Raw genomic sequence first — 26,964 nt, forward strand, 5'->3', positions numbered from 1 at the left:
TACTCCTGCTGCATAATGCACACGTGTGGATGTTGGGTGAGAACACAATAAAGGTCTGTAGTGTCACCAACAGTCACTTTCTAGCTTGTACATGATTAATGATCACAGCAGCGATGTGCTCAGAGAGGGGAGACCAAAGCCCACCCAAACTAAAGAATAGCTTGTATTTATATAGCTCTTTCCACGACCTCAGGATGTTCCAAAGTGCTTTACAGCCAATGAAGCACTTTTGAAGTGCAGTCACTGTTGTAAAGTGGGACAAAGGGCCAAGACTCGCCAAACAAATATGTTGCGGCACCCCCCTCCCCCTGCCGCCTGTCATTTTTGACCTATGCACTAAAGGCCGGCTCGGGTTGAGAAAAAGAACCCAACCCGAACCCGACCGATCCACAGCGGACCCGAGCCCGATCCGACCATCCTTTACTTACCTTCCGAATGGGAAGCTCCATGAAGCTGCAGCACGTGCACGATGATGTCACTTGCACACTGCGCAGACTCAGTTTTGTCCCGGACTCCCAGCTCAGGTAAGTTTTTTTTTTTTTTTTTTTCTTAATGCTTACCGGCAGAGCACTTACTGTGTGTGTCCAGCCCGACGCGACCTGAACCATTTCGTCTGCTCCCCTCTGGTTCAGGTCGGGTAGCGGGCCTTTACCATGCACAAACGCAGGAAATATCTTCAGTATGTCTCCAGAATGAAGCGGAGCCAAGGGGAAATGTTCATAACAGTTTTGCTAAGAATCTGACTCAATACACTTCATGTTAGAGGGTGATCTTAATGCTTAACCGTAATGCTCAAGCAACTTTATGGGAAATATCAGACCAAGAATTTTTTGCATAACCCAAGACTGAAGATCATTTTGAGGCACATTTGATATGGCCTACTCCTGCTATGTTTGCTCAGGTTAACGGGCAGTAATCCAACATTTCTCATTCATATGAAAACAAAATACTGTGGAAGCTGGAAATCTGAAATAAAAACAAAGTGCTGGAAATACTCAGCAGGTCTGGCAGCATCTGTGAAGAGAGAAACTGAGTTCTGATGAAAGGCCTCAGACCTGAAACATTAACTCTCTTTCTCTCTCCACAGATGCTGTCAGACCTGCTGAGTATTTCCAGCACTTTGTTTTTATTTCTCACTCGTACATTTACAGGTAAAGCCCCCATTTTATACAGGGTAGGGCAAGGAGGTTTACATTAATGAAATGCTGTATTCATTTCTAAATGTTGCATATTCTATAATTGTATATTTTTCAAGGCCAGTCCTAGCTTTTCATGCTAACTGTTCAAATAATATATTCTGCTTACAAGCCAGTCAGTGAGCAGCTCAGTGGGTGCTCCCTGCCCTGCTCTGGTGCCAATCACAAGCCATCCAAATAAGGAGACACAAGGGTTGGCTGGTTGGCTATTGCTGCTTGTAATGAAAAGACGCTCTACTGTCATTATTTGCTGCTGAATGTTGGTGCTCCCTCAAGTGATGGTGAACTGGTACTGCAACACTAAGTTCAAAACCATGGAGCACATCGAATTTTCTACCTTTTTTGATGGTTTTGGAAAGGGTGTGCTCTGGGTGGTGGAGAACAGGAATTTAAATCCATAGACTGTGCAGATAAAACTTATTAAGGAGGTGGGTCACAAGCTGTGTTGTGGTGTTATGTACAGGAAGTTGCAGGATGAGTTGTAGAAATGTTACTGTAGCCATCAGCCTAAGCGTGTGTTCTGTTTGGGTTTTTCATGTTCTCTTATTACCATTTTCTGAAGGCCAGAGTACATCTGTTATAAATGATTATGGTCATTTTTAAACCTACAGTAGGGTGGGTGAAACAAGAGTCGCTTGACAAGTAACTCAGCTTTTCCCTTTATCTTCAGGGACTCCAAGGTTCCACCACCACCTGCAGGCCAGAAGTGGAAGGAGGTACGACATGACAACAAGGTGACTTGGCTGGTGTCATGGACAGAGAACATCCAGGGCTCCATCAAATACATCATGCTGAACCCCAGCTCCAGAATTAAGGTATGAACTCATGAGACTGAGTGAATGACTAACTGCTGTTCAGTCACATGCAGAGACTTGCAGTCTGATCTGCTGGATCTAAGCCATTCTTCACTATTATTTTGCAGAGCTTATTTATTGCGCAAAACAAGATTGAACACTGTGATGCAAACTTCCAGCTGTTTTGTAAAGGGGGGGGGGGAGAGAAACAAGAGAATGTTTGCCTGTTAGTTTAAAAGGTTGTCCTTATATATTATGTAATAATGCCAATAGCTAGGTAAATCTTGCTGTTGAACTGTGAAGCTGGCAAATAGTGGTATGTGATGGACATGTTGGCAGCTTGAAGGACAAATGCCAACTGTGGAAATGTGAACAGAAGAGCTTGTCTATCTTGTGTTGGCCTTCATACCATTGGCACACTCTAAGGGTTGTCATCTTTGAGTGTGAAGATCTGCCATCCTAAACAGGAGCCAGCAAGCAAAAGGACATTAGATTCAAAAGCAAACTCCAAGCCCGGTTTAAAACTAACTTGTGATGATCCAAATAATTTTCTGCTAAGTCTGCCGCATGTTACATAAAATGGCAAAATGCAATCTGGGGAGGAGGGGCTTGTATTCCTGTTTCTTTGTAACTGAGGACCTGCTAACAGAATTCGATTCCTGGAAATAGCCTGTTTTGACAGGCTATGTTATGCTGGTACTTTGTTAGCATACCATTAGTTCTCATTGAGCAGTTTGGGCCAGTGGTTGGCACTAGCTATCACTGACCCAGGGCCGAGGTCCTTGGGCACCAGTCAGCCACAGCCTAGGAAAACTGATCATGCTTGTTCTGTTTGAATAGGGTGAGAAGGATTGGCAAAAATACGAGACTGCTCGGACGTTGAAGAAGTTGGTTGACAAAATACGTGCACAGTACAGGGAGGACTGGAAGTCAAAAGAGATGAAGGTCCGGCAGCGTGCTGTCGCACTTTACTTTATTGACAAGGTGAGTGAAGGAAATTGTTGCAGATGAGTGTTATAGTACAGATAGTCTGGTGGTGAAGGATTGAACTGGAGCCAATTTTTACAGGCTTTTATTTGGAGATAGATATCACTGACAATCACCTCCTAACCCAACCCCCACAGTTTGTCTGTTCCTGTTTATAGGAGCACAAATGAATTCCTAGTTAATGTCCACCATCTACATATAATTAAATGCAAGTAAGATTCCTTTTTCCCCTCTTCAAATAAAAATGAAAGTTTACATGTACAACCAGAATTGAAAACCAAATTAAATAAAAAGACCTTCCTATTCTGTACAATGCGTTATGCTGCAAGGTGTACTTCCCCTAGAACTCTTAATTTCTTTGTACATGGATTGTTTTATAAAAAGAAATACAACAGTTGATAACTTGCATCCACCCATTTAACTTTAAAGATTTCCTTTCTATCCAGCATTTGTTTCAAGTCAGCAAGTTAAACTGTAACCTGTTCTCACTCACATCATTGAGTGTAAATTATCCCGCAATGGACAATTATCTACATAATATTCAGTGGATGTACTATCTTCAGTACACCCATTGTATAGAATCTCAGTTAAAATATTTGGCATGTAGAATTTCATATCCACTGCCTTTACAAGTGGCTGTGTTTAGGCAGCCGAAGTACTATTTTCCTAGCTTCCGAAGCTAACGGCAACATTTTCCATTCTCACCCATCAGAATATTATGAAACCAGCCACACTAGAATACCCATCAGGAAGATTAGCATGTGAAACATTGCTAAAAATTACTTGTTTCGTGTTCTTTGAGTCTCCTAAGGATGGTAATTTAAGTGTGCATTCCTTGAGTTAATTTTCTTGATGTTTTATTTGCCCTTAAAGCATTCTCTAGGATGTTTCATCGTAGTACTTGACTCTTGATACATCAAAACCATTCCCTGGTTAGGTCTGACTGTACATGTAGTTCAGCTGGTTGATCCAGCTTCACAATTGCTTTATCTTCTTTAGATATAGCATCACCTTTCTGTGATAACCAGTATGAGTAACGTGCTGTAAATAGGATTGTTGATTTGAAGTTATTCCAGACCTACTTTGCCTGATACCTACTCCAATATATTTAAAAGCTCCACAAGCATGACTCCCAATTTTAAGTTCCACTCTAAAATATTTCTCATGATACCATCCCATAAGAAATCCAATAGCCTACATCATGAAGATGCCTGAAAATTTTGCTTTATGATGCCAATATAACATTGCAGCACCTGCTTTTAGTTGAACACAACCTGTTTACAACAAAATAAATCTCTGGAAACATCATTCATGCCACAGATGCATTTTGTTTAGCTTCCATATTTTTCTTCTGCATCTACTGCGTCTGGGTGGTTTCAGAAATAATTCTCTGAAAAGAGAAGTCGAGGTCCATCTCCGACATGTCCCTTCTTCAACTTCTCTATCTCCATCTATGGGGATAGGCTGTCTACTAATATTCATTATAAGTCCACTGACTCCCACAGCTACCTCGACTATACTTCTTCGTACCCTGCCTCCTGTAAGGACTCCATTCCGTTCTCACAGTTTCTCTGTCTCCGACGCATCTGCTTTGATGATGCAGCCTTCCACGACAGCGCTCCTGATGTATCTTCCTTTTTCCTCAACCGAGGACTCCCCCCCCCCCCCCCCCCCCCCCCCCCCTCACTGTGGTTGACAGCCTTTGACCATGTCCGGCCCATTTCTTGCACCTCTACCCTCACCCCTTCCCCTCCCTCCCTGAACCATGACAGGGTTCCCCTTGTCCTCAGTTTCCACCCCACCAGCCTCCACATCCAAAGGATCATTTTCCGCCACATCTAGCGTGATGCCAGTATCAAATGCATCTTCCCCTCCCCTCCCCTGTCAGCATTCAGAAGGGATCGTTCCCTCCACAACACCCTGGTGCACTCCTCCATTACCCCCAACACCTTATCTCCTTCCCACGGCACCTTCCCTTGCAATCGCAGGAGGTGTAATACCTGCCCATTTACCTCCTCTCTCCTCACTATCCAAGGCCCCAAACACTCCTTTCAGGTGAAGCAGCGATTTACTTGTACTACTTTCAATTTAGTATACGGTATTCGCTGCTCAATGTGGTCTCCTGTACATTGGGGAGACCAAACACAGATTGGGTGACCACTTTGCGGAATATCTCCACTCGGTCCGAAAGCATGACCGCGAGCTTCCGGTTGCTTGCCATTTCCTGGGCTTGCTGCAGTGTTCCAGTGAACATCAACGTAAGCTCGAGGAACAGCATCTCATTTACCGATTAGGCACGCTTCAGCCTACCGGACTGAACATTGAGTTCAATAATTTCAGTGCATGACAGGCCCCCTTTTTTATTTTTAGTTACTTTTCGTTTTTATTTTCATTTAGTTTGTTTCATCTTTCATTTTTTTTTAACCATGTGCCTGCCCACCTTTTTTTTTCATGTTTTGTGCTTTGGGCCAGGGCTGTTCATTTTTCTGTAAGTTAATACCCTCTCTGCACTAACACTTTGTCTTTCAATGCACCATTAACCTTTGCCTTTACTCCATGACCTCATTCTCTGTGACCCTTTCCTGTCAACACCTTCCCTTTTGTTATCTTTTGCCCCACCCCGCTTTATTTGCTTAAAACCAATTACATTTCTAACCTTTGCCAAATCTGATGAAAGGTCACTGACCTGACACGTTAACTCTGCTTCTCTCTCCAGATGCTGCCAGATCTGATGAAAGGTCACTGACCTGACAACGTTAACTCTGCTTCTCTCTCCAGATGCTGCCAGATCTGCTGAGGTTCTCCAGCATTTCTTGTCTTTATTTCAGGTTTCCAGCATCTGCAGTAGTTTGCTTTTATAACCTCATTAAAGTCACATGCCAATGGGAGGCTTACAACATGACCGTGTCCTTCAACACTTTTTATAGGTTTCACAATTCTAAATAATCTCTTCTCTTAGCCACATATGTTCTTAACTATATCTGCGTCTTTTAGCAGCATTTTAAACCTTCGAGAAGTGTGAAAAAATCAACTGACTTTCAAAAAAATGATTGCCTTGTCTTGTTCCATGTCAAGTTTCATTTGTGCCTTTTTCATAGAAGGTTTACTTAACAGCACAGATATTTCAATAAAGACACCTTCAGTACTCCAGCACCTTTTACATGGAATCACAATTCGCTTCAGTGACCTCAATCTGTTGTCATCACCAAACCCAAAACACTGTACTTTTATATGCCTTAGCCTTGTGCCGATCCTCATTACTTAGTCAAGATAACATTTTAATCAATCTGTCCCACTGTCTATTATTGAACAGTTAAAGGAGTCCATGACAGGACTAAAACTCCTTTTGACCAGTATAATTTATCTGGATTCATCATTATTTTCATCCTCTTTCTCCAAATTCTTCTCCATGTCATTTCGAGGACCCTGTCTCTTCGCTTTGGGCAGTTCACCGCATAACGATACATTGAGTCACCCTTGAAACAACTATTAACTGTTCCTCGGGCATTCCTGGGATTCATTTCGCTCATTATTGTTCCAATTTTGTCTTCTGCTGTAGTGGACAGATCTGTTAAAGGTGTCTTCCTCCTCATTTTGCCTGTCTTTTATCCCTACGTTGTATTGATGCCTATGTCTGGTATCTGGCAGATTTCGAAATAGTCTAATACTTATAGAGATAGACATCACCTACATGCACCTCCTAATCCAACACCCACAGTTTCAATCTGTTCCCCTTTATAGGAGTACAAGTGAATCTATAGTTATTACCCACCACCTGCATATAATTAAGCACAATATACAATTAACAGTGAGTTCCATGTTGTGATTGGTACCGGCCCTAATGGAGGTAGTTCTGGGTGGCAGGGATGGAGGACAAGTGAGGGAAATATACTCTACTCTAAACCTGGACCCCTTCGACGTACTTTTCTGTTAACAGATTTCCCCACCATAGCTTGACCTCATTTTACTGCCCTTCCAACATCTTTAATACTGAAGCAGCCCTGCCTCAGACTTCTGTTGTCTAGGAAGTGTTATGTGCTCACCCCAGAATTAGCTTGCTGCGTTTAGTTTTTTAATGAGAAAGAAGAGGCTTGCATTTGTATATTTTATATCAACAACTTCAGGATGCCCCAAAGGTGTGGTACAACCAACCTTTTGAAATTTAGTTTGTTGTAATGAGACTGTATAATGGATTTATTGATCTTTAATTACCACTTTAGAATCACTGAGCAAAAGATCTTGACCAGAATATTATACATCTGGTCCAGAATATTAAGGTGAATGACCGTAACACACTCACCAAGCCAAATCATGTCAGAAATGACATTCCTCATAGGGAGAAGAATTTGGAGTGAGTCAATCTTCATGCCTGCGCACTGCACTACCTGAATGCTGACTTGATTTGTCTAATAATTTATACCTCCTTGGCTGGAAGCAAAATGGAAGAGGTATGTGGACAGGTGGTGAACATATCTGATGTAATTTATTTTTAAATGTTCTGGATGCTTCCACATACCAATCGCCAGTTGCAGGGTCTGTGCAGATGCAGCGAGGCGCAGGTGTTTCACTGCAGTGTCCTTCCTTTGTGCATTGGTTGTGCATCCCTAATCAAATTAGCTCTGATTCTGTTCTTTTGCTCTTTCAATATAGCTAGCTCTCAGAGCTGGGAATGAGAAGGAAGAAGGGGAGACTGCAGACACAGTGGGTTGTTGCTCCCTGCGAGTGGAGCACATCAGCCTGCACGCTGAGCTCGATGGTCAGGAATACATGGTCGAATTTGACTTTCTGGGTAAAGATTCTATCCGATATTACAACAAAGTGCCAGTGGAAAAAAGGGTAAGATTTGGTGGGACTGCTATTCATTCTTCACAATCTACCTCCACTATTAGCTTAGTTGTCGATGTGTAGCTGAGCCAAAATCACCCAGGAAGGAGGTTTGCTCATTCCCCGGGTTTGATTGAGTCTGTGCCAAACGAGCTGACCTCTGGTGAGCTGGCAGTGTGGGTGCACGAGGCTAGCGTCCCACTCCTAATAGTTGTCTGGTATTGGAAAGTGTGGAAAATGGGTAAGAATTTGATTGCATTCCACTGTGAGGTCTTTCACAGTCAAATGGCTCTATGCTGCTGTCCACAGTATCTCACTTGGCCACCTTATTGGGCTCCTGCTGGTACATGTTGAGCTCACCATGCTAGAATTGGGAATAAATTTTTGATTAAAGTTTTTTTTAATTTAAGGTGGCTCCTCCAGTAGTAATTATTTCAAGATTACACCACCTAGTAACCCATTTAAGTGATGTCTGGGTGATTTTACTGCAATGAGACAATATACATAAACTGACATTCAGTCTTTTTAAATGTTGCATTACTCATAACTTCTGATATGCATGTGTGATGTATATGGAACTCCATATTATCTGTTTCAAAAAGTACAAGCGTGTTGGTATATCCCTGCTCATTAGGGTAGCATGGCAATATTCCCTCCCGGGGGCACGGCTGCACAGCATTCCAGATCGCGCAGAGGGCAAACTGGCTGCGTACAAGAAACTGTCCCTTTTTAAGATGTGCGCAAGTGCGGCAATCTTAAAGGGACCACACAGTTCAGCAATCGGGCACAGCAAAGAGAAAGTAGAGGGAACATTGCTCTGCCCATTCCAAAATATATACTATTCCATAATGGATCATCTAAACTCACTTAGAATATAGTTTGTACTCCACACCTAGATAATATTCAAAACCTTACCATTGGATTGTCATTAAGCTCAATAAAGGTTCCCTCTAATACATGCCAGTAAAGCTGATGCGTGCTTACTGTTTGTAGCCCAATTAGATGCATTCTGTTAATCTTAATGTGAGGCTCAAAACAGGTTAGATTTTAAATGAATGCTACCTTGGGCTATTCCGTAGATTGGTACAGAGATGTTTTCTGCTAATTGTTCCTTGGTCATAACCTATGGCCAACCAAGTTTGAGGTTTGCTGTTTTTATCTACCATGTTAATGGCAGAAGCCAATACTCTAGTCATGGATCCTTTAGACTGCACTATACTGAAGCTGAAATTCTTGTTTCTAGTTTGGATCTATTGGAGGGTGGAAGGATGCTTATTTGTAGATCAGTGCTGCTAACACATTTGGTCCTAATTTTGTGTTTTAACATATGGTATATATGTTCCTGCATAGTCTTACAAGTATTCTGTAAGCTTTAAAGCCTGTTAAAAGGGTTGTTGACCTGACAATATCTGCTTGTTCTTTGCAGTATTGTCAATCTGTTTTAACCAGGCTTCCAGTCCTGAAGGTTTGGCTTTCATCTCGGTTTACCAGTCCCCATAGTACATTCAGTGCTGTAGTGCACAGTACAGTCTGTACTTAATTAACTTCTGCCACAGCACTTGGCTGGCGTTGCTTAGCTTGGAATGAGCTTCTGTGTGTTTTCTCCTGAAATTCGAACTAAGGGACTGGTCCTGTGGGATGCACGGTGTTGTATGTGAGTTTTGTTACTGTTTGGGATTGTCTGTGTACCAGTAAACAGTAGTGCCCAAAATGAAGATAAACCCTATAGAAACTGGTGTCTCAGAATATTAGTTTACATAGAATCTACAACACAGAAGCAGGCTGTTCTAACCTTGATAGATTGAGAATCCACCTGACAGACTTGGACATCTGTAATCAGCTGCACTCCTGTAAAGTAAATGTAGCTGAATAGAAAAGGAAAGAGTGCCAACAGAGGTGGTGTGGGGGGATGTTGTAGGGGGTTATGTTTCTGAAGTGAAGTACTTTCCAGGTAAGGGAAGTTGTAGTGCCTCATTCTTACCTTATGTTCTTCAGGTGTTCAAGAATCTTCAGTTATTTATGGAGAACAAGCAACCTGAAGATGACCTTTTTGACCGACTCAATGTAAGTCGTAGTGATCTGAAATGAGTGGGGCTCACAGGGAATCGGATGCTGCTTTAAGGTTCATTAGGGTAGCATGGCATGTTGGCAGCACCTTTTTTTTTTGTACCAAAACTGCATGGATAGCATATTTGGCTTTTCTCCCTAATCCATGTTGCCATCTACTGACACTCTTGTGTAACTTTAGGAAGGTGCTCAGTAGAGATCCAGTACTTCCTACAGAAAAGGGAACAGTGCCTCAATATGTTGGCCCATTCCAGGACTACTACTTTAGCCACCAGGAATGTAGGCCCTGTGGTATAGAGGAAAGATGGGAGAGAATGGTTGTACCCTTTTAGGTCAGGGGGGTGGATTTTGAATGAGGTTTTTAATATGCAAGCGGCATCTGCCACTGGTTGAGAACACGTTGGACAAAATATATTGGTGGCTTTGGCTTTTTTAAAAATAAAGGCCGTTATTTATATAGTGCCTTTCACAACCTTGGGATGTTCCAAATCACTTTGCAGCTAATAAAATACTTGTGAAGTGTAGTCACTAGTGTAGGAGAGGAGTAGAAATATTGTAATGGGAGATGGAACCATTTATTATAGTTTGCTGCCCTTATTGTCCTAAAATTACAATTTTTAAGGAATGTCCATTGCCATTTTAAGTGGTGCAGCCCACAGCTGTGTTTCAAATGCATCCGCAGTCTTTTTTCTTCTTTTATCCCCCCTCAGAAAAACCACTCGTAAATTGAACACACATGGGATCCATCTGGCATCTTCACTGAATAACCTGGGCTTTAGTTATATCCTGTTAACCAGATTTGCTCTCTGATAGCAATCAGTGATGTAACTAGCAGCTCAAAACCTATACACGTGTACCCAGTTGATTCTCTCCTGGCCCAGCATTTCTGGCACACTCATGCAGACTTGTTAGTCATATGCTCTGCTCAATATCCTCTGGGTGAGTTTTAAAAAAAAAATTCAATTCCTCTAATTTTTCACATTGAAATGCATGTAAATGGACAGCTGGGTGGAATGCTACCTAGAACTGTACTCCAGGGAAAATGTTGTCACTGAGACCGCCCTCAATGCAGCCCAGTCTCTGCCAGTCATGGATGAGCTGGACGTACAGCCAACAAAATCGGAACTCGGTGATGCCATTGATTCTCCAGCTGGCGGAAAAGCCCCTGGGAAGGATGGCATGACCCCTAAAATCAAGAGTGCCAAGCCTGCTATACTTTAAGCACTGTACGAACTGCTTTACCTGTGCTGGGACGAGGGAGCAGTGCCACAGGACATGCGCGATGCCAATATCATCACCCTCTATAAGAACAAGGGTGACCGCGGTGACTGCAACAACTACCGTGGAATCTCCCTGCTCAGCATAGTGGAGAAAGTCTTTGCTCGAGTCGCTTTAAACAGGCTCCAGAAGCTGGCTGAGCGTGTCTACCCTGAGGCACAGTGTGGCTTTCGAGCAGAGAGATCGACCATTGACATGCTGTTCTCTCTTCGCCAGCTACAGGAGAAATGCTGTGAACAACAGATGCCCCTCTACGTTGCTCTCATTGATCTCACCAAAGCCTTTGACCTCGTCAGCAGACGTGGTCTCTCCAGACTACTAGAAAAGATTGGATGCCCACCGAAGCTACTAACTATCATCACCTCATTCCATGACAATATGAAAGGCACAATTCAGCATAGCGGCCCCTTTCCTATCCTGAGTAGCGTGAAACAGGGCTGTGTTCTCGCACCTACACTGTTTGGGATCTTCTCCCTGCTGCTCTCACATGCGTTTTAGTTTAGTTTCGAGATACAGCACTGAAACAGGCCCTTCGGCCCACCGAGTCTGTGCCGACCATCAACCACCCATTTATACTAATCCTACACTAATTCCATATTCCTACCACATCCCCACCTGTCCCTATATTTCCCTACCACCTACCTATACTAGGGGCAATTTACAATGGCCAATTTACCTATCAACCTGCAAGTCTTTGGCTGTGGGAGGAAACTGGAGCACCTGGAGGAAACCCACGCAGACACAGGGAGAACTTGCAAACTCCACACAGGCAGTACCCAGAATTGAACCCGGGTCGCTGGAGCTGTGAGGCTGCGGTGCTAACCACTGTGCCGCCCCCGGCTTCAGAAGTCTTCAGAAGAAGGATTTTTCCTCCACACAAGATCAGGTGGCAGGTTGTTCAGCCTTGCCCCTCGAAGAACGAAGACCGAAGTACGGAAAGTCCTCATCAGGGAACTCCTCTTTGCTGACTATGCTGCATTAACATCTCACACTGAAGAGTGTCTGCAGAGCATCATCGACAGGATTGCGGCTGCCTGCACCAAATTTGGCCTAACCATCAGCCTCAAGAAAACGAACATCATGGGACAGGATGTCAGCAATGCCCCATCCCTAAATATTGGCGACCACGCTCTGGAAGTGGTTCAAGAGTTCACCTACCTAGGCTCAACTATCACCAGTAACCTGTCTCTCGATGCAGAATTCAACAAGCGCATGGGAAAGGCTTCCTCTGCTATGTCCAGACTGGCCAAGAGAGTGTGGGAAAATGGCGCACTGACACGGAACACAAAAGTCCAAGTGTATCAAGCCTGTGTCCTCAGTACCTTGCTCTACGCCAGCAAGGCCTGGACAACGTACGTCAGCCAAGAGTGACGTCTCAATTCATTGCATCTTCGCTGCCTCCGGAGAATACTTGGCATCAGGTGGCAGGACCGTATCTCCAACACAGAAGTCCTCGAGGTGGCCAATATCCCCAGCATATACACCCTACTAAGCCAGCAGCGCCTGAGATGGCTTGGCCATGTGAGCCGCATGTAAGATGGCAGGATCCCCAAGGACACATTGTACGGCGAGCTCGTCACTGGTATCAGACCCACTGGCCATCCTTGTCTCCGCTTTAAAGACGTCTGCAAACGCAACATGAAGTCCTGTGACATTGATCACAAGTCGTGGGAGTCAGTTGCCAGCAATCGCCAGAGCTGGCGGGCAACCATAAAGGCGGGGCTAAAGCGTGGCGAGTCGAAGAGACTTAGCAGTTGACAGGAAAAAAGACAGAAGCGCAAGGAGAAAGCCAAATGTGTAACAGCCCGGACAACCAATTTTAAATGCATCACCTGTGGAAGAGTCTGTCACTCTAGAATTGGCCTTTATAGCCACTCCAGGCGCTGCTTCACAAACCACTGACCACCTCCAGGCGCTTACCCATTGTCTCTCGAGACAAGGAGGCCAAAGAATTACTTCGGGCACCTTCCTTCACCCATGGTTTAAACGGGGCACAGTTTAAGTTGCTGTTGTTTGAGTGAAAATATTATTCTAGAAATCTTCCTAATTTCATTTATTCACATGCTGATGTGGGGTTGGAACTTGTGTCATATGAAGGAACTTCATAGAAAGTTGTGCAAAATAATTCTATTTAACACTGATTTTATTCTTAGTCTCCAGGTTCTAATTAATATGCTATTTCGTACATGTTTTACTGACTCCTCATTTCTTTTGTATACAGACTTCAATCCTCAACAAGCATCTTCAAGAACTAATGGACGGACTTACTGCTAAAGTGTTCCGTACCTACAATGCTTCTATCACACTGCAGCAGCAGCTGAAGGAACTGACCAACCGTAAGTGCAGGTTGCAATGTTATCTGTATGTTGACACCATTGCCAGAGGCCAGAGCTGCTCTCCTCTCCCACCCCATCCTGTCCAGTTTACTAATGTTGCTGTTGGATTGGGGAAGGGGAAAACCTTTTAAGTACTGGTTTAGTTGCTTCAAGATGAGACCAGGCTCAGACATTGTCTTGATGTATTTGGATGATCAGTTCTGATCGTGTGTTGCTGTACAATTTCTTGTCTTTTGAAATGCTTTAGTTAGTGAATCAAAAATCTTTTCTTTTGATTTTTGTCCAAAACCTCCTGCAAATGGGCAGCGCAGTGGTTAGCACCGCAGCCTCACAGCTCCAGCGACCCGGGTTCAATTCTGGGTATTGCCTGTGTGGAGTTTGCAAGTTCTCCCTGTGTCTGCGTGGGTTTTCTCCGGGTGCTCCGGTTTCCTCCCACAGCCAAAAGACTTGCAGGTTGATGGGTAAATTGGCCATTATAAATTGCCCCTAGTGTAGGTAGGTGGTAGGGGAATATAGGGACAGGTGGGGATGTGGTAGGAATATGGGAATAGTGTAGGATTAGTAAAAATGGGTGGTTGATGGTCAGCACAGACTCGGTGGGCCGAAGGGCCTGTTTCAGTGCTGTATCTCTAAACTAAACTAAAGTAAACTAAATGGTGAGATTTAAATCTAGAATGAAGAATACCTTTGGAGTGATGCCAGACTAGTGATCCTGGAGAGGGATTCAGGTGACCTAAATTGCAAGAGCAAAGCTTGGCACACTTAATTAAATCTTGGTTTGACTCGGGCGAAGAATTTGGGGACGATTTGTGCCTCGCAGTCACTGCCATAGTACTTTTATTCAGCATTTATTGGCGTTGATATGTTTATATATTGAATAACATTAAAAATTCAAGGTGGCAGTACTGTGACCTTGTACTGATATGCGAGTGACTGCAAACTGTGATCTGTGCTGCACTTCATTGTGACTGCACAGCTCCTAATAATCTGTCTTTGTTTCTCTATAGCGGATGAAAATGTTGCAGCAAAAATACTTTCGTACAATCGTGCCAACCGAGCTGTTGCTATCCTTTGTAACCATCAGAGGGCACCTCCAAAAACATTTGAAAAGTCGATGCAAAATCTGCAGACCAAAGTGAGTAGGAACTTTTTCCCCATCCCCATTCCCTGTGCAAAATAAGCAGCTGTTTAAAAGAACCAGTTACTTTCTACCTGGAGCCGTAATGAGCCATACAGACCAAGGTTTGATTCCCACTTTGTTGTTAAGTGATCTCAGTTGGCCTCTCCAGCTGTGCTAGGAAGTGGGAATATCAGCCAGGGTTCCTGCACCTACCCAGTATCCAATAATCCCTGTGTGTGGATATCTGGTGAGAATTGGATGTTGTCAGTTGTGATGCCTTCGATGGTCAAATAATCTGTTGACACGCATATGAAGAATGGCCACCAGCCTGATGCTGCTGGGACTGTACACCTGCAAGAACCTGGGATTTCAAGTAAAGGGAGGAAATTTGCAAAGGAAATGTAGGCCAGACCATTGACTCATCTGCTGATTCCCTCATCCATGCCTTTGTTCCCTCTAGACTTGACCATTCTAGTGCTCTCCTGGCTAACCTTGCACCCTCCATAAACTTGAGCTCATCTAAAACTGGACCATAATGCGCGCTCAGTCCTGTTCACACCACACCTTTGAGCACTGACCTTTATTCATGCCCAATCCCGCTGCAACTCAAATGTAAAAAAATTTTCATCCTTGTTTTCATATCCCTCCATGGCCCCCTCCTCACCCCCACCTCCCTATCTCTGTAACCTGTACAGCCCTCTTGATGTCTGTGCTCTTCCAATTCTGGCCACTTGTGCATCCCAATTTTAATTGCTGGACTGTTGGTGGCCGTGCTTCCAGCTGTCTAGATCCAAGCTCTGGAATTCCCTCCCTAAACATCTCTGCTTCTCTCCCTCTCTTCCTTTTAAGATGCTGCTTACTTCTGACCAAGCTTTTGGTCACTTGTCCAAGTTGCCTTATTGTGTCCGTATCAAATTTTGTTTGGAAACCCTCCTGTGAAGCACCTTGGGATGTTTTTACAGCATTATAAATGCAATCTTTTGCATTACCAGTTTTCTATAGATCTAATTAATGTTGTACAAGACATGCTGCAGAATATGAAGAAATGGGTCTGTGCCTGAGGTTCTCCATAGTGAGATTTGAATTTCAGCCATATTGATGGGAAGTAGCAAGTGGGGTGAACAAGGCCAGTTACTGCTTGTGACTGGAAATCAATCTGGTTTCCAGTCCTAATATATTTAAACATTTATCACTGATCTTCTATTTACAATCTTATTTCATTTACTAGTTATCTAAGCTATTCAAGTGCGACCAGTTGTGTCAACAGAAGGGGTCTTGGGTTGTTGGACATGCAGCTGACTTTGGGGATGGAACCTGGCTCTGCGGACACCTCTGTAGTACTTTTAGAAGTCTCTGTGATGACTCTTAACCAGAGGCTGATTTACTTGGCTGCAAGAATGACACATTTCATGGTTCATCGATTCCCTTTCCGTTTCTTCCTGTACTGCCAGTGCCCCAACTTTCTTCATGTTAAAGTGTTTAACGAATGCCTGATTTTGTTTCAAACACTGCAGAGAGCATTTAAAAGTATGAACTTTACCATGAAATATTCAAGTGAAATTTATTTTTGCTCTCACGTTTTGTTTAATTTTACTTAAGTCATCTGAGTTGTAGTTTATAGCCCAAGATGTGTACAGTCTGAGACCAGGAGAATGTGATTGTCTAGTTGTATATTCAGTGGCCTATCAACAGTATAATAGGTTATTGTTCACCCTGCTCTCCAGGCATCACCTTCGAGATAACTTTGGGTGAAATCTTCGATTTGTTTTGAAAATCTGAGTTTTCTGTTGTGTTCAAGTTCATGTTTTCTCCTTTTTGTCTTTAGATCGATGCAAAGAAAGAACAAATTGGACTGGCCAGGAGAGAGCTGAAAGGTGCCAAAGCTGACTATAAAGTTAGAAAAGATGAAAAATGTAGAAAGTAAGCAGTGTATACAAACTTGCTTTTTTAAAAAAAAAACACAAAGCTGAATGAGCAACCATTGCCAAGCTTCTGTTCTATTTACTGCATTAAGGTCAATTTGGTGATGTAGCCTAACAGTAACTGAATTGGAGTCTGGCATACACATGAGTTCAGTATAAATTATCTAAACACATTCCTTACTCCTTACCCCACCCCAACTACCATTGCAACAGACATTTTAAGGTACCCCTCACCTGTTAGGAAGACTACTCCAAATGAGAATACCCCTTAATTCAAGGTATCCAAACTTGGGGGGGGGGGGGGGGGGTTGCTGTTTGCATCATATAGTTATAGCCCATAGTTCCTAGAAGGCCACACGATATCAGGTAAAGAAAGAACTTGTTTTTCCATAGCGCCTTTCATGACCTAAGGATGTCCCAACCCACTTTATGGGAAGGCAACCAACTAATTCAGCATAATTAAATTCCCATCAGAGCACCCTTTTATTAAGCTACAGAATGATTTAGATTGTTTACACTTTCTTCAGACTGTCAGACCTATTGAGTTCAATCTGACAAGCCATAAAATGCGAGGCAGTACAGACTGTTTCACTGGTTTTTGTGGGCCTGTGCTCCTACCTTTGGACAGCCCGTCCTTAATTAGTAGCCTTTAATTTATCTGCTCTGTTTTTTTTAGGCCCTTGGTTTTACTTCTATTGTTCAGGTGTTCCCACTAATCTTAAGATATTCCTTTGTTACAGTGATAACGTAACAGGGCTGTGCATTGTGGATAATGAACTCTCGATAGAAAGAGAGAGCTCCTCGTAATAACTTGCGTCTTTTCCACGCAGATCTGTGGAAAGTAAGAAGAAAGCTGTCCAGCGGCTTGAAGACCAGTTGATGAAATTGGAAGTTCAGGCTACTGACCGGGAAGAGAATAAGCAGATAGCTCTTGGGACTTCCAAACTCAACTACCTGGATCCTAGGATCAGCATTGCTTGGTAAGTGCACAAGGCTCCTCCTAGGTGAAGTTTCCTTGGCAACCCAAGATGCTATTCAAGATTTTGGAAGAAAGTGTTAAACAGCTGTCCAATAACCAGAATATGGACGATGGATATTTGACCACGTCCATAATTTCTAATGAAGGAAGGATTTAGCTCCTCCGTATAAGTGTTAATCCGCACCCATTCAAAGAATCATAGAAAATTAACAACACGGAAGGAGGACATTAGGCCCATCATTACTGTGCCAGTCCCTGGTGGTCTGTTGATGGAAGAGGGCTGAAGGAAACCTGTTGTCAGCCCATGAGTGTCAGCAGCTCCTGATTTGAGATCTGAAACTTAAAATGCCCCAAATAGATTTTCTCTGCAGTTTCAGATCCTTTTGATTTTCAAGGAGTATCCTCCAAGTGGAAGTATTTTTCTAGATTTCCTACAGTTGTACGGCATTCAAAGTATATATCAAGGAAAAGAATTTTCTGGATCCTTCCTATTTGCAAAGCTTTGGCTCTTCAAAGTCAAGGATCTTACGAGCTTCATGTGTTGTGTCAGTCATTTGCTATCTTAAATTTAGATTCTTCAGGGACCCTGAATTTCCTACAATTTCCTGTTTTTGTGCTTTCCTTTCAGAGCTGCTTCCAGCTCAAAGTCATTAAATCGCTGACCATGTTATTCCATGTCATTTGTATTGCTTTCTGTTGCTACGGTCGTGTGAATTAACAGCAGGCACTGAAAATCTGTGGTGGCTACTGATAAAAAGTGATGGTTCATCTGGGGAGTGCAGTCAGAGCCAAGTCCCTGGCACCACAGTAGGCTTGGCTGTACAGGGGGCACAAAGAAGACTGGAAGAGCAATAGTGATAGGAGATTCGATAGTTGGGGGAATAGACAGGTGTTTCTGTAGCCGCAGATGTGAATCCAGGAAGATGTGTTGCCTCCCTGATGCCAGGGTCAAGGATGTCACTGGCTGCAAAGCACCCTGAGGTGGGAGGGTGAACAGCCAGCAGTCATGGTCCACATTGGTACCAACAACGTAAACAGAAAGAGGGATGTGGTCCTGCTGTCAGAATTTAGGGAGCTAGGTAGGAAATTTAGCAAGCAGGACCTCAAAAGTAGTAATCTCTGGATTACTCCCAGTATCAGGCACGTGAGTATAGGAACATAGGAGCCTACTCCGCCATTCAACTAGATCATGGCTGATCATCTACCTCAAAACCATTTCCTCCACTAACCCTATATCCCTTGATATCTTTAATATCTAGAAATCTATTGATCTCTGTCTTTAATATACTCAATTTCTGAGCCTCCACTGCCCTCTGGGGTAGAGAATTCCTAAGATTCACCACCCTCTGAATGCAGAAATTCCTCCTCATCTCAGTCCTAAATGGCCTGCACCTTATTCTGAGACTGTCCACACTGGTTCTGGACTCCCCAGCCAGGGGAAACATCTTTCCTGCATCTACCCTGTCGAGCCCTGTAAGAATGTTGTATGTTTCAGTGAGATCACCTCTCATTCTTCTAAACTCGAGAGAATGTAGGCCTAACCTCCTCAATCTCTCCTCATAGGACAATCTTGCCATCTCAGGGATCAGTCAGGAAGTAATATAAGAGGAATTAGCAAGGTGCACAGAAGACTGGGAGAGACACCTAGCACTAAAGTAGGAAGTAATTAGGTAGGCTCAGAGTAAGGGAGAAACTAAGTCTAAATTAGGGTTACTGCACAGGTATGTGAATGTGCAGAGTGGTAAATAAGATTGGTGAGTTATAGGCGCAGATTGCCATGTGGAAATATGACATGATGATAACAGAAACCTGGCTCAAAGAAGGGCAGGACTGGGTATTAAATATTCCTGGATACAAGGTGTTCAGGAAAGGGGGGAGGGGTGGCATTATTGATTTAAGGAGAACATTACAGTGCTAGAGAGAGAGGATGTCCTAGAGGGTTCAAGGACAGAATCTGTTTGGTTAGAGCTGAGGAACAAAAAAGTTGTCATTAGGTTGCTCGATCTAGTCCTCAGGCCACTAGTGGTAAAGATGTAGAGGAACAAATTTGCAAGGAAATCAGAGGTGCAAGAATTATAAAGTAGTTATAATGACTTTAAATTATCTGAGTATAGACTGGAATAGTAGTAATGTAAAGGGCAGAGAGGGGCAGGAGTTCCTAGAGTGTGTTCAGGAAAATTTTCTACAGCATGTTTCAAGTCCAACAAGAAAGAAGGCAGAAACAAAAACAAGAAATGCTGGAATCACTCAGCAGGTCTGGCAGCATCTGGAAAGAGAAGCAGAGTTAACGTTTCGGGTCAGTGACCCTTCTTCGGAACTGACAAATATTAGAAAAGTCACAGATTATAAGCAAGTGAGGTGGGGGTGGGGCAAGAGATAACAAAGGAGAAGGTGCAGATTGGACCAGGCCACATAGCTGACCAAAAGGTCACGGAGAACAGGCAAACAATATGTTAATGGTGTGTTGAAAGACAAAGCATTAGTACAGATTAGGTGTGAATACACTGAATATTGAACAGCAAGTGCAAACCTGAAAAAAACAGTGGGTAAGCAAACGGAACAAACTAAGATGAAATGAAATAAATGCAAAAAAAGTAGTAAAAAAGAAAGAAAAAAACAAAGGAAGAAAAAATAACTAAAAATGAAAGTAAAATGGGGGGCTGTCATGCTCTGAAATTATTGAACTCAATGTTCAGTCCGGCAGGCTGTAGTGTGCCTAATCGGTAGGTGAGATGCTGTTCCTCGAGCTTGCGTTGATGTTACAAGAAATGCTGGAATCACTCAGCAGGTCTGGCAGCATCTGTGGAAAGAGAAGCAGAGTTAACGTTTCGGGTCAGTGACCCGAAGGCAGAAAGAAGGCAGTACTAGACCTGGTTCTTGGGAATGAAGTGGGCCAAGTCAGTAGGGGAACATTTGGGGGACAGTGATCATTGTATTGTAAGAAAAGGACAAGGAACAATGCAGAGTAAGAATAATTAACTGGGGGAAAGCCAACCTCATTGGGCAAAGAATGGACCTGGGCCAGAAAAATTGGAGTCAAAGGTTGGCAAACAAAATAGTAACTGAACAGTGGGCTCTCTTTAAAGAAGAGAACTGAGGCACAGTCGAGGTATTTTCCCACAAAGGGTAAAGGTAGGGCAAACAAATTCAGAGTCCCCTGAATGACGAAAGAGATAGAGCTTAAGATTGAAGAAAGTGTGCTTATGACAGATGTCAGGTGGATAGTACAACCGAGAACCAGGCTGAGCATAGAATGTTCAGAGTGGAAGTGAAAAAGCAAATAAGAGCAGAGAGTATGAAAAGAGACTGGCAACTAACATAACAGGGAATCCAAAAGTCTTCTATAGGCAGATAGATAGTAAAAGGGTGTTAAAAAGAGGAGCAGGGCCAATTAGGGACCTAAAAGGGGATTTATACATGGAGTGAGGGGGCACAGCTGAAGTATTAATAATTTGCATCTGTCTTTACCAAGGAAGAAGATGCTGCACAGGTCATATTGAAAAAGGAGTTAATTCAGACACTTGAAGGATTTAAAATTGATCAGGAGGTATTGGATAGGTTATCTGTACTTAAAGTTGATAAGGTAGCAGGACCGGATGAAATGCATCCAAGCATCTGAGGGAAGTGAGAGCGGAAATAGTGGAAGTCCTGGCCATCATTTTCCAGTCTTCCTTCGGCTCGGTATGGTGCCTGAGGACTGGAGAAATGCAAATGTTACACCATTGTTTAAAAAGGGTGTAAAGGTAAGCCCAGCATCTACTGGCTAGTCAGTTTAAACTCGGTGATGGGGATGCTGCTTGAAACAATAATTTGGAACCAAATTAATAGTCACTTGGGCAAATGTAGGTTAATTAAGGAAAGCCAGCATGGATTTGCTAAGGGCAAATTGTGTTTAACTAACTTACTGGAGCTTTTTAGAACATAGAACAGTACAGCACACTATAGGCCCTTCGGCCCACGATGTTGTGCCGAACCTTTAACCTACTCAAACTACCTACATACCCTTCATTCTACTATCATCCATGTACCTATCCAAGAGTCGCTTAAATGTCCCTAATGTATCTTCTTCTACTACCACCGCTGGCAGTGCATTCCACGCACCCACCACTCTCTGTGTAAAGAACCTACCTCTGACATCTCCCCGAAACCTTCCTCCAATCACCTTAAAATTATGCCCCCTGGTGATAGCCCTTTCCACCCTGGGAAAAAGTCTCTGGCTATCCACTCTATCTATGCCTTTCATCATCTTGTACCCCTCTATCATGTCACCTCTCATCCTTCTTCGTTCCAATGAGAAAAGCCCTAGCACCCTCAACCTTTCTTCGTAAGACATGCCCTCCAGTCCAGGTAGCATCCTGGTAAATCTCCTCTGCACCCTGTCTAAAGCTTCCACATCCTTCCTATTATGAGGCGACCAGAACTGAACACAATATTCCAAGTGTGGTCTAACCAGGGCTTTATAGAGCTGCAGCATAACCTCGCGGCTCTTAAACTCAATCCCCCTGTTAATGAAAGCCAACACACCATACGCCTTCTTAACAACCCTATCAACTTGGGTGGCAACTTTGAGCGATCTATGGACCTGGACCCCAAGATCCCTCTGTTCCTCCACACTACCAAGAATCCTGTCTTTAAGTCTGTATTCTGCATTCAAATTCGACCTTCCAAAATGAATCACTTCACACTTTTCCAGGTTGAACTCCATCTGCCACTTCTCAGCCCAGCTCTGCATCCTGTCAATGTCCCGTTGCAACCTAGAACAGCCTTCCACACTATCCACAACTCCAGCAGCCTTCGTGTCATCGGCAAACTTGCTAACCCAGCCTTCCACTTCCTCATCCAAGTCATTTATAAAAATCACAAAGAGCAGAGGTCCCAGAACAGATCCTTGTGGAACACCACTGGTCACCGAGCTCCATGCTGAATACTTTCCATCTTCTACCACCCTCTGTCTTCTATGGGCCAGCCAATTTTGTATCCAGACAGCCAACTTTCCCTGTATCCCATGCCTGCTTACTTTCTGAATGAGCCTACCATGGGGAACCTTATCAAACGCCTTGCTAAAATCCATATACACCACATCCACTGCTCTTCCTTCATCAACGTGTTTTGTCACATCTTCAAAGAATTCAATAAGGCTTGTGAGGCATGACCTGCCCCCCTCAAAGCCATGCTGACTGTCTCTAATCAAACTATGCTTTTCCAAATAATCATAAATCCTGTCTCTCAGAGTCCTCTCCAATAATTTGCCCAATACCGACGTAAGACTGACTGGTCTATAATTCCCAGGGTTATCCCTATTCCCTTTCTTGAACAAGGGAATAACATTTGCCACCCTCCAATCATCTGGTACTACTCCAGTGGACAGTGAGGACGCAAAGATCATTGCCAAAGGCGTGGCAATCTCTTCCCTCGCTTTCCATAGTATCCTTGGGTCAATCCCGTCTGGCCCCGGGGACCTATCTGTCCTCCTGTCTTTCAACATTTCCAGCACATCCTCCCTCTTAACATCAACCTGTTCGAGCATATCAGCCTGTTTCACGCTGTCCTCACAAACGACCAGGTCCCTCTCACTAGTGAATACTGAAGCAAAGTATTCATTTAGGACCTCCCCTACCTCCTCCGACTCCAGGCACAAGTTCCCTCCACTAACCCTGATTGGCCCTACCCTCACTCTGGCCATCCTCTTGTTCCTCACATAAGTGTAGAACGCCTTGGGATTTTCCTTAATCCTACCCGCCAAGACTTTTTCATGTCCCCTTCTAGCTCTCCTAAGTCCATTCTTCAGTTCCTTCCAGGCTTCCTGTAACAGAGAGGGTTGATCAGGGTAATGTTGTTGATGTGGTGTACATGGACTTCCAAAAAGCATTTGATTTGATAAAGTGCTGTACAACAGACTTGTGAGCAAAGTAATAGCTCGTGGAATAAAAGGGGCAGTAGCAACATGAAGACGAAATTGGCTGAATGACCGGAAACAGAGTGGTGGTTAATGGATGTTTTTCAGACTGGAGGATGGTTTGTAGTGAAATTCCCCAGGGGTCAGTATCAAGACCCTTGCTCTTCCTAATCTCTATTAATGACCTAGACCTTGGTGTACAGGGAAAAACGTCAAAATTTGCGGATGTTATGAAACTTGGAAACATTGTGGACAATGAGGAGCATAGTGTAGAACGTCAAGAGGACATGGGTTGGTAGAATGGATGAATAAGTGGCAGATGAAATTTAATGCAGGGAAGTGTGAAGTGATTCATTTTGGTCGGAAGAACACGGCGAAACAATATAAAGTAAAGGGTGCAATTCTAAATGGGTGTGCAGATGTACATGTGCATAAGTCATTGGCGGCAGGACGGGTTGAGAGAGCAGTTAATAAAGCATACAGTGTCCTAGGATTTATTAATTAGAGCGTAGAGTGCAAAAGCAAGGAAGTTATGTTAAACTTGTATAAACCACTGGTTTGGCCTCAACTGAAAATTGTGTCCCCTTCTAGGCATGTCTCTTTTGGAAAGATGTGAAGGCATTAGAGAGATTGCGGAAAAGGTTCATGAGAATGGTTCCAGGGATAAGGAACTTCAGTTACATGATTAGATTGAAGAAGTTGGGACTGTTTCCGTTGAGAGGAGATTTGATAGAGGTATTCCAAATCATGAGGGGTCTGGGCAGACAAGATGGGGAAAAACTGTTCCCATTGGTGGAAGGATCAGTAACAGGAGGGCACAGATTTTAGGGTAATTGGCAAAAGAAGCAATGGAGACAAGAGGAAGGACTTTTTCACGCAGCGAGTGGTTAGGATCAGGAGTACACTGCCTGAGAATGTGGTAGAGGCAGGTTCAATCAAGGCATTCAAGAGGGAATTGAATTATTATCTGTCCAGGAAGAATATTGCATGGCTATGGGGAGAAGGCAGGAGTGTGGCACTAGGTGCATTGCTCTTTCAGAAAGCCAGTACAGACTTGACTGGCCGAATGGCCTCCTTCTGTGCCATAACAATTCTGAGATTCTGTGAATGGAAGGGAAAAATTGTCAATAATGGAAATGAGGTGGCTGCAGCTGGGTGCAATGTAGGATATTCCTACCTAGGAGATATCATATGAATTTCCACACCTGTCCAGGGGTTCTGTCCCACCATGAACACAGGCTGGTAGGTTCTTGCAACAAGTAGAACGTGGCATTTTCAATCAAAGCTCCTTTTCTTTAAGGAATATGTTTGTTCCTTTTTATGGAATGCAGTTGGGTTTAGTCTAAAAGGAAACCAAATGCAATAACTTCATTATTCCAAATACACCAACATATTTGTCTGGTATCTGTGAGAGTAGATGGAATGTTGCAGAATGGGGTAATATTTAGAATTTGATTGTAAAAGATTTTTCTTTGCCTTCCTTGTCTCTTACCATTTTTTAGTGGTAATAAGTTGTATGGATTGTGGAGTTGCCTGGATCTGCTTTTAAACAGACTATTGACTGCAGAAAGCCAATGGTGTGCCAGCTTTTTCAAACTGCTCAGCAATTGATCCAGAAAAGGTGGTTGATTATGAGGGAGCAACTTGAGAAATCCATAGTGAGTTAAATGATTTCCATTTCTGTAGCTCCTTTTAACATGTAAAATGTCCCACAGAACTTCACAGGAGCATTATCAAACAAAACTTAACACCCATTCACATAAGGAAATATTGGGGCAGATGACAAAAGCTTGATCAAGGTGGTTAAGGAACATCCTAAAAGGAGCTGTAGAGAGGGGATTCCAGATTTTGTGGCCTAGGAAGCTGAAGGCATGGCTGCCAGTGGTGACACTCAGAAAATCTCAGGCGGTTGGAGGAGGTTTGAGATGGGGAAGGATAAGGCACGGAGGGATTTGAAACAAGGATGAGGATTATAGATTTGAGGTGTTGAACCAGAAGCCTCTGTGAATCAGTAAGGTTGGGGGGTGACGGGTGAATGAAACTTGGTGCGAGTTAGGATACAGGGAGCGATGTTTTGGATGAGCTCAAGTTTATGGAGGTTCGATGTTGGGAGGCTGGCCAGGAGAGCATTATAATATTTGAGTCGAGAGATAGCAAAAGCATGTCAGGAAGTTTTTAGGACTGTTAATGACTTAGAATGGGCTCCCAGATAGAGTTGGTGGAAGCTCCAGATTCATTTAGGAACCAGAGAGATGGGGTGGGGGGGAGGGTGGGTTGTTGGTGGGGACTTGAAAGGTTTTTCCAAATGGATGGGCTGAAATAGGCTGTCTTCAAATATGATGAGACCTGTGAGCTGTTGAACGTTTATTTTCCTTGGCTCTGGTTGTAATGCACATGACAGTTCCCTAATTGTGAATTGGCTTCCCAACGCATTCATTGTTTTTATGAATTGTGGAGAGTGGGTGTGAGACCTGAGTGAGCGAATGATTGGGTAGCTTTTAAAACATCAGACTATTCAGAGAGAAAGCTGGTGGATTTATTTTTTTTTTGCAGTGTTTTCTCATTAACTATTGGCCTCACTTTTCATTCTTGGGATGTGAGTATCACTGGCCCAGTTTTCACAATTGCAAAAATATTTGCGTGGAACATAATTAGTAATTGATTGATTAATTTGGCTGAGAACATGTATTAATTCAAGGTTTAAGAGCGTGGTCTGTGTATTAGAATTCGACTTGGCTGCGAAAATATTTGGCTTTGTACGCAATGAACAAAAAAGTTTAGATGCAAGTTTGCATAGGTCACCAATATTGAATGAACCTTTTGGAACAATGCCCTTAAATTGACCAAAAGATAGTCTTTGATGTTTATAGAGGAAATGTGCTTTAAACTGCCTCAGGATGCCCATGCAGAACAGAGTTCAGCTCTCTGTCCTGTGGAGTAGTTAATACAGGCTTTTAAGCAATTGAATCATAACGTTATTTGTCCTAGCTTGGGTCCTGAAAGGAAACGCTTGGCGAGTCTTAAACAGATCATGATGCCTTGCATTTGTGTAGGTCCTTGTAAAGGTAAGAGGGGGTGTTAAAGTGGAGCTGACCTCTAATGCTTCAATACTGACTTGTTAGTAATAATTGACACAAAAGGGGAGCGCCTTTTTGACACTGGTCACTCAGAAGCAGAGCTTTTCCTTGTACTTGGTAGAAGTGGCAGTTTTTATTTGTCTGTGTTAATCAGAAGATTATTTCCTCTCTTTTCAGAACCCTTACCTAACAGGTATAATAGGTTTACAGGTAGAGTAAGAAGAGTGTCTCTTAGTCGCGAGTAGTCTGTGGTTGAGGAAAGATGAGAGGGAAGCCAGCTTGGATATTGTGACTCGTGTGTAATGTGGGTTCAGTCAGAACTGAAGATCCAAGTGAGACCGATAATCTTGTCACAAAGGGGTTTCATCGGCACAACATTCCAAAAGCTACGACCTGTGTCCCAGGGACCCAAATCATCTCACTGCTGAGAGATAATGAGTTTGTAGATGAACTATTTAGTCGAAAAGATTTCCGAAGCTATTAATATT

General features: G+C 43.3%; 1 protein-coding gene across 1 annotated transcript in view; it reads left to right on the forward strand.

Moving 5' to 3' along the window:
* top1a (DNA topoisomerase Ia) overlaps positions 1-26,964 on the forward strand; it is a 98,785-nt gene that overhangs the window by 65,244 nt on the left and 6,577 nt on the right. The window contains exons 13-20 of the mRNA XM_068048508.1: positions 1,867-2,011; positions 2,831-2,974; positions 7,628-7,813; positions 9,797-9,865; positions 13,368-13,482; positions 14,490-14,617; positions 16,428-16,522; positions 17,355-17,504. Coding sequence (XP_067904609.1) covers positions 1,867-2,011; positions 2,831-2,974; positions 7,628-7,813; positions 9,797-9,865; positions 13,368-13,482; positions 14,490-14,617; positions 16,428-16,522; positions 17,355-17,504 — 1,032 coding nt within the window. The remainder of the gene's footprint in view (positions 1-1,866; positions 2,012-2,830; positions 2,975-7,627; positions 7,814-9,796; positions 9,866-13,367; positions 13,483-14,489; positions 14,618-16,427; positions 16,523-17,354; positions 17,505-26,964) is intronic.

Source organism: Heterodontus francisci, chromosome 16, assembly GCF_036365525.1.
Source record: "Heterodontus francisci isolate sHetFra1 chromosome 16, sHetFra1.hap1, whole genome shotgun sequence".
NCBI lineage: Eukaryota > Metazoa > Chordata > Chondrichthyes > Heterodontiformes > Heterodontidae > Heterodontus > Heterodontus francisci.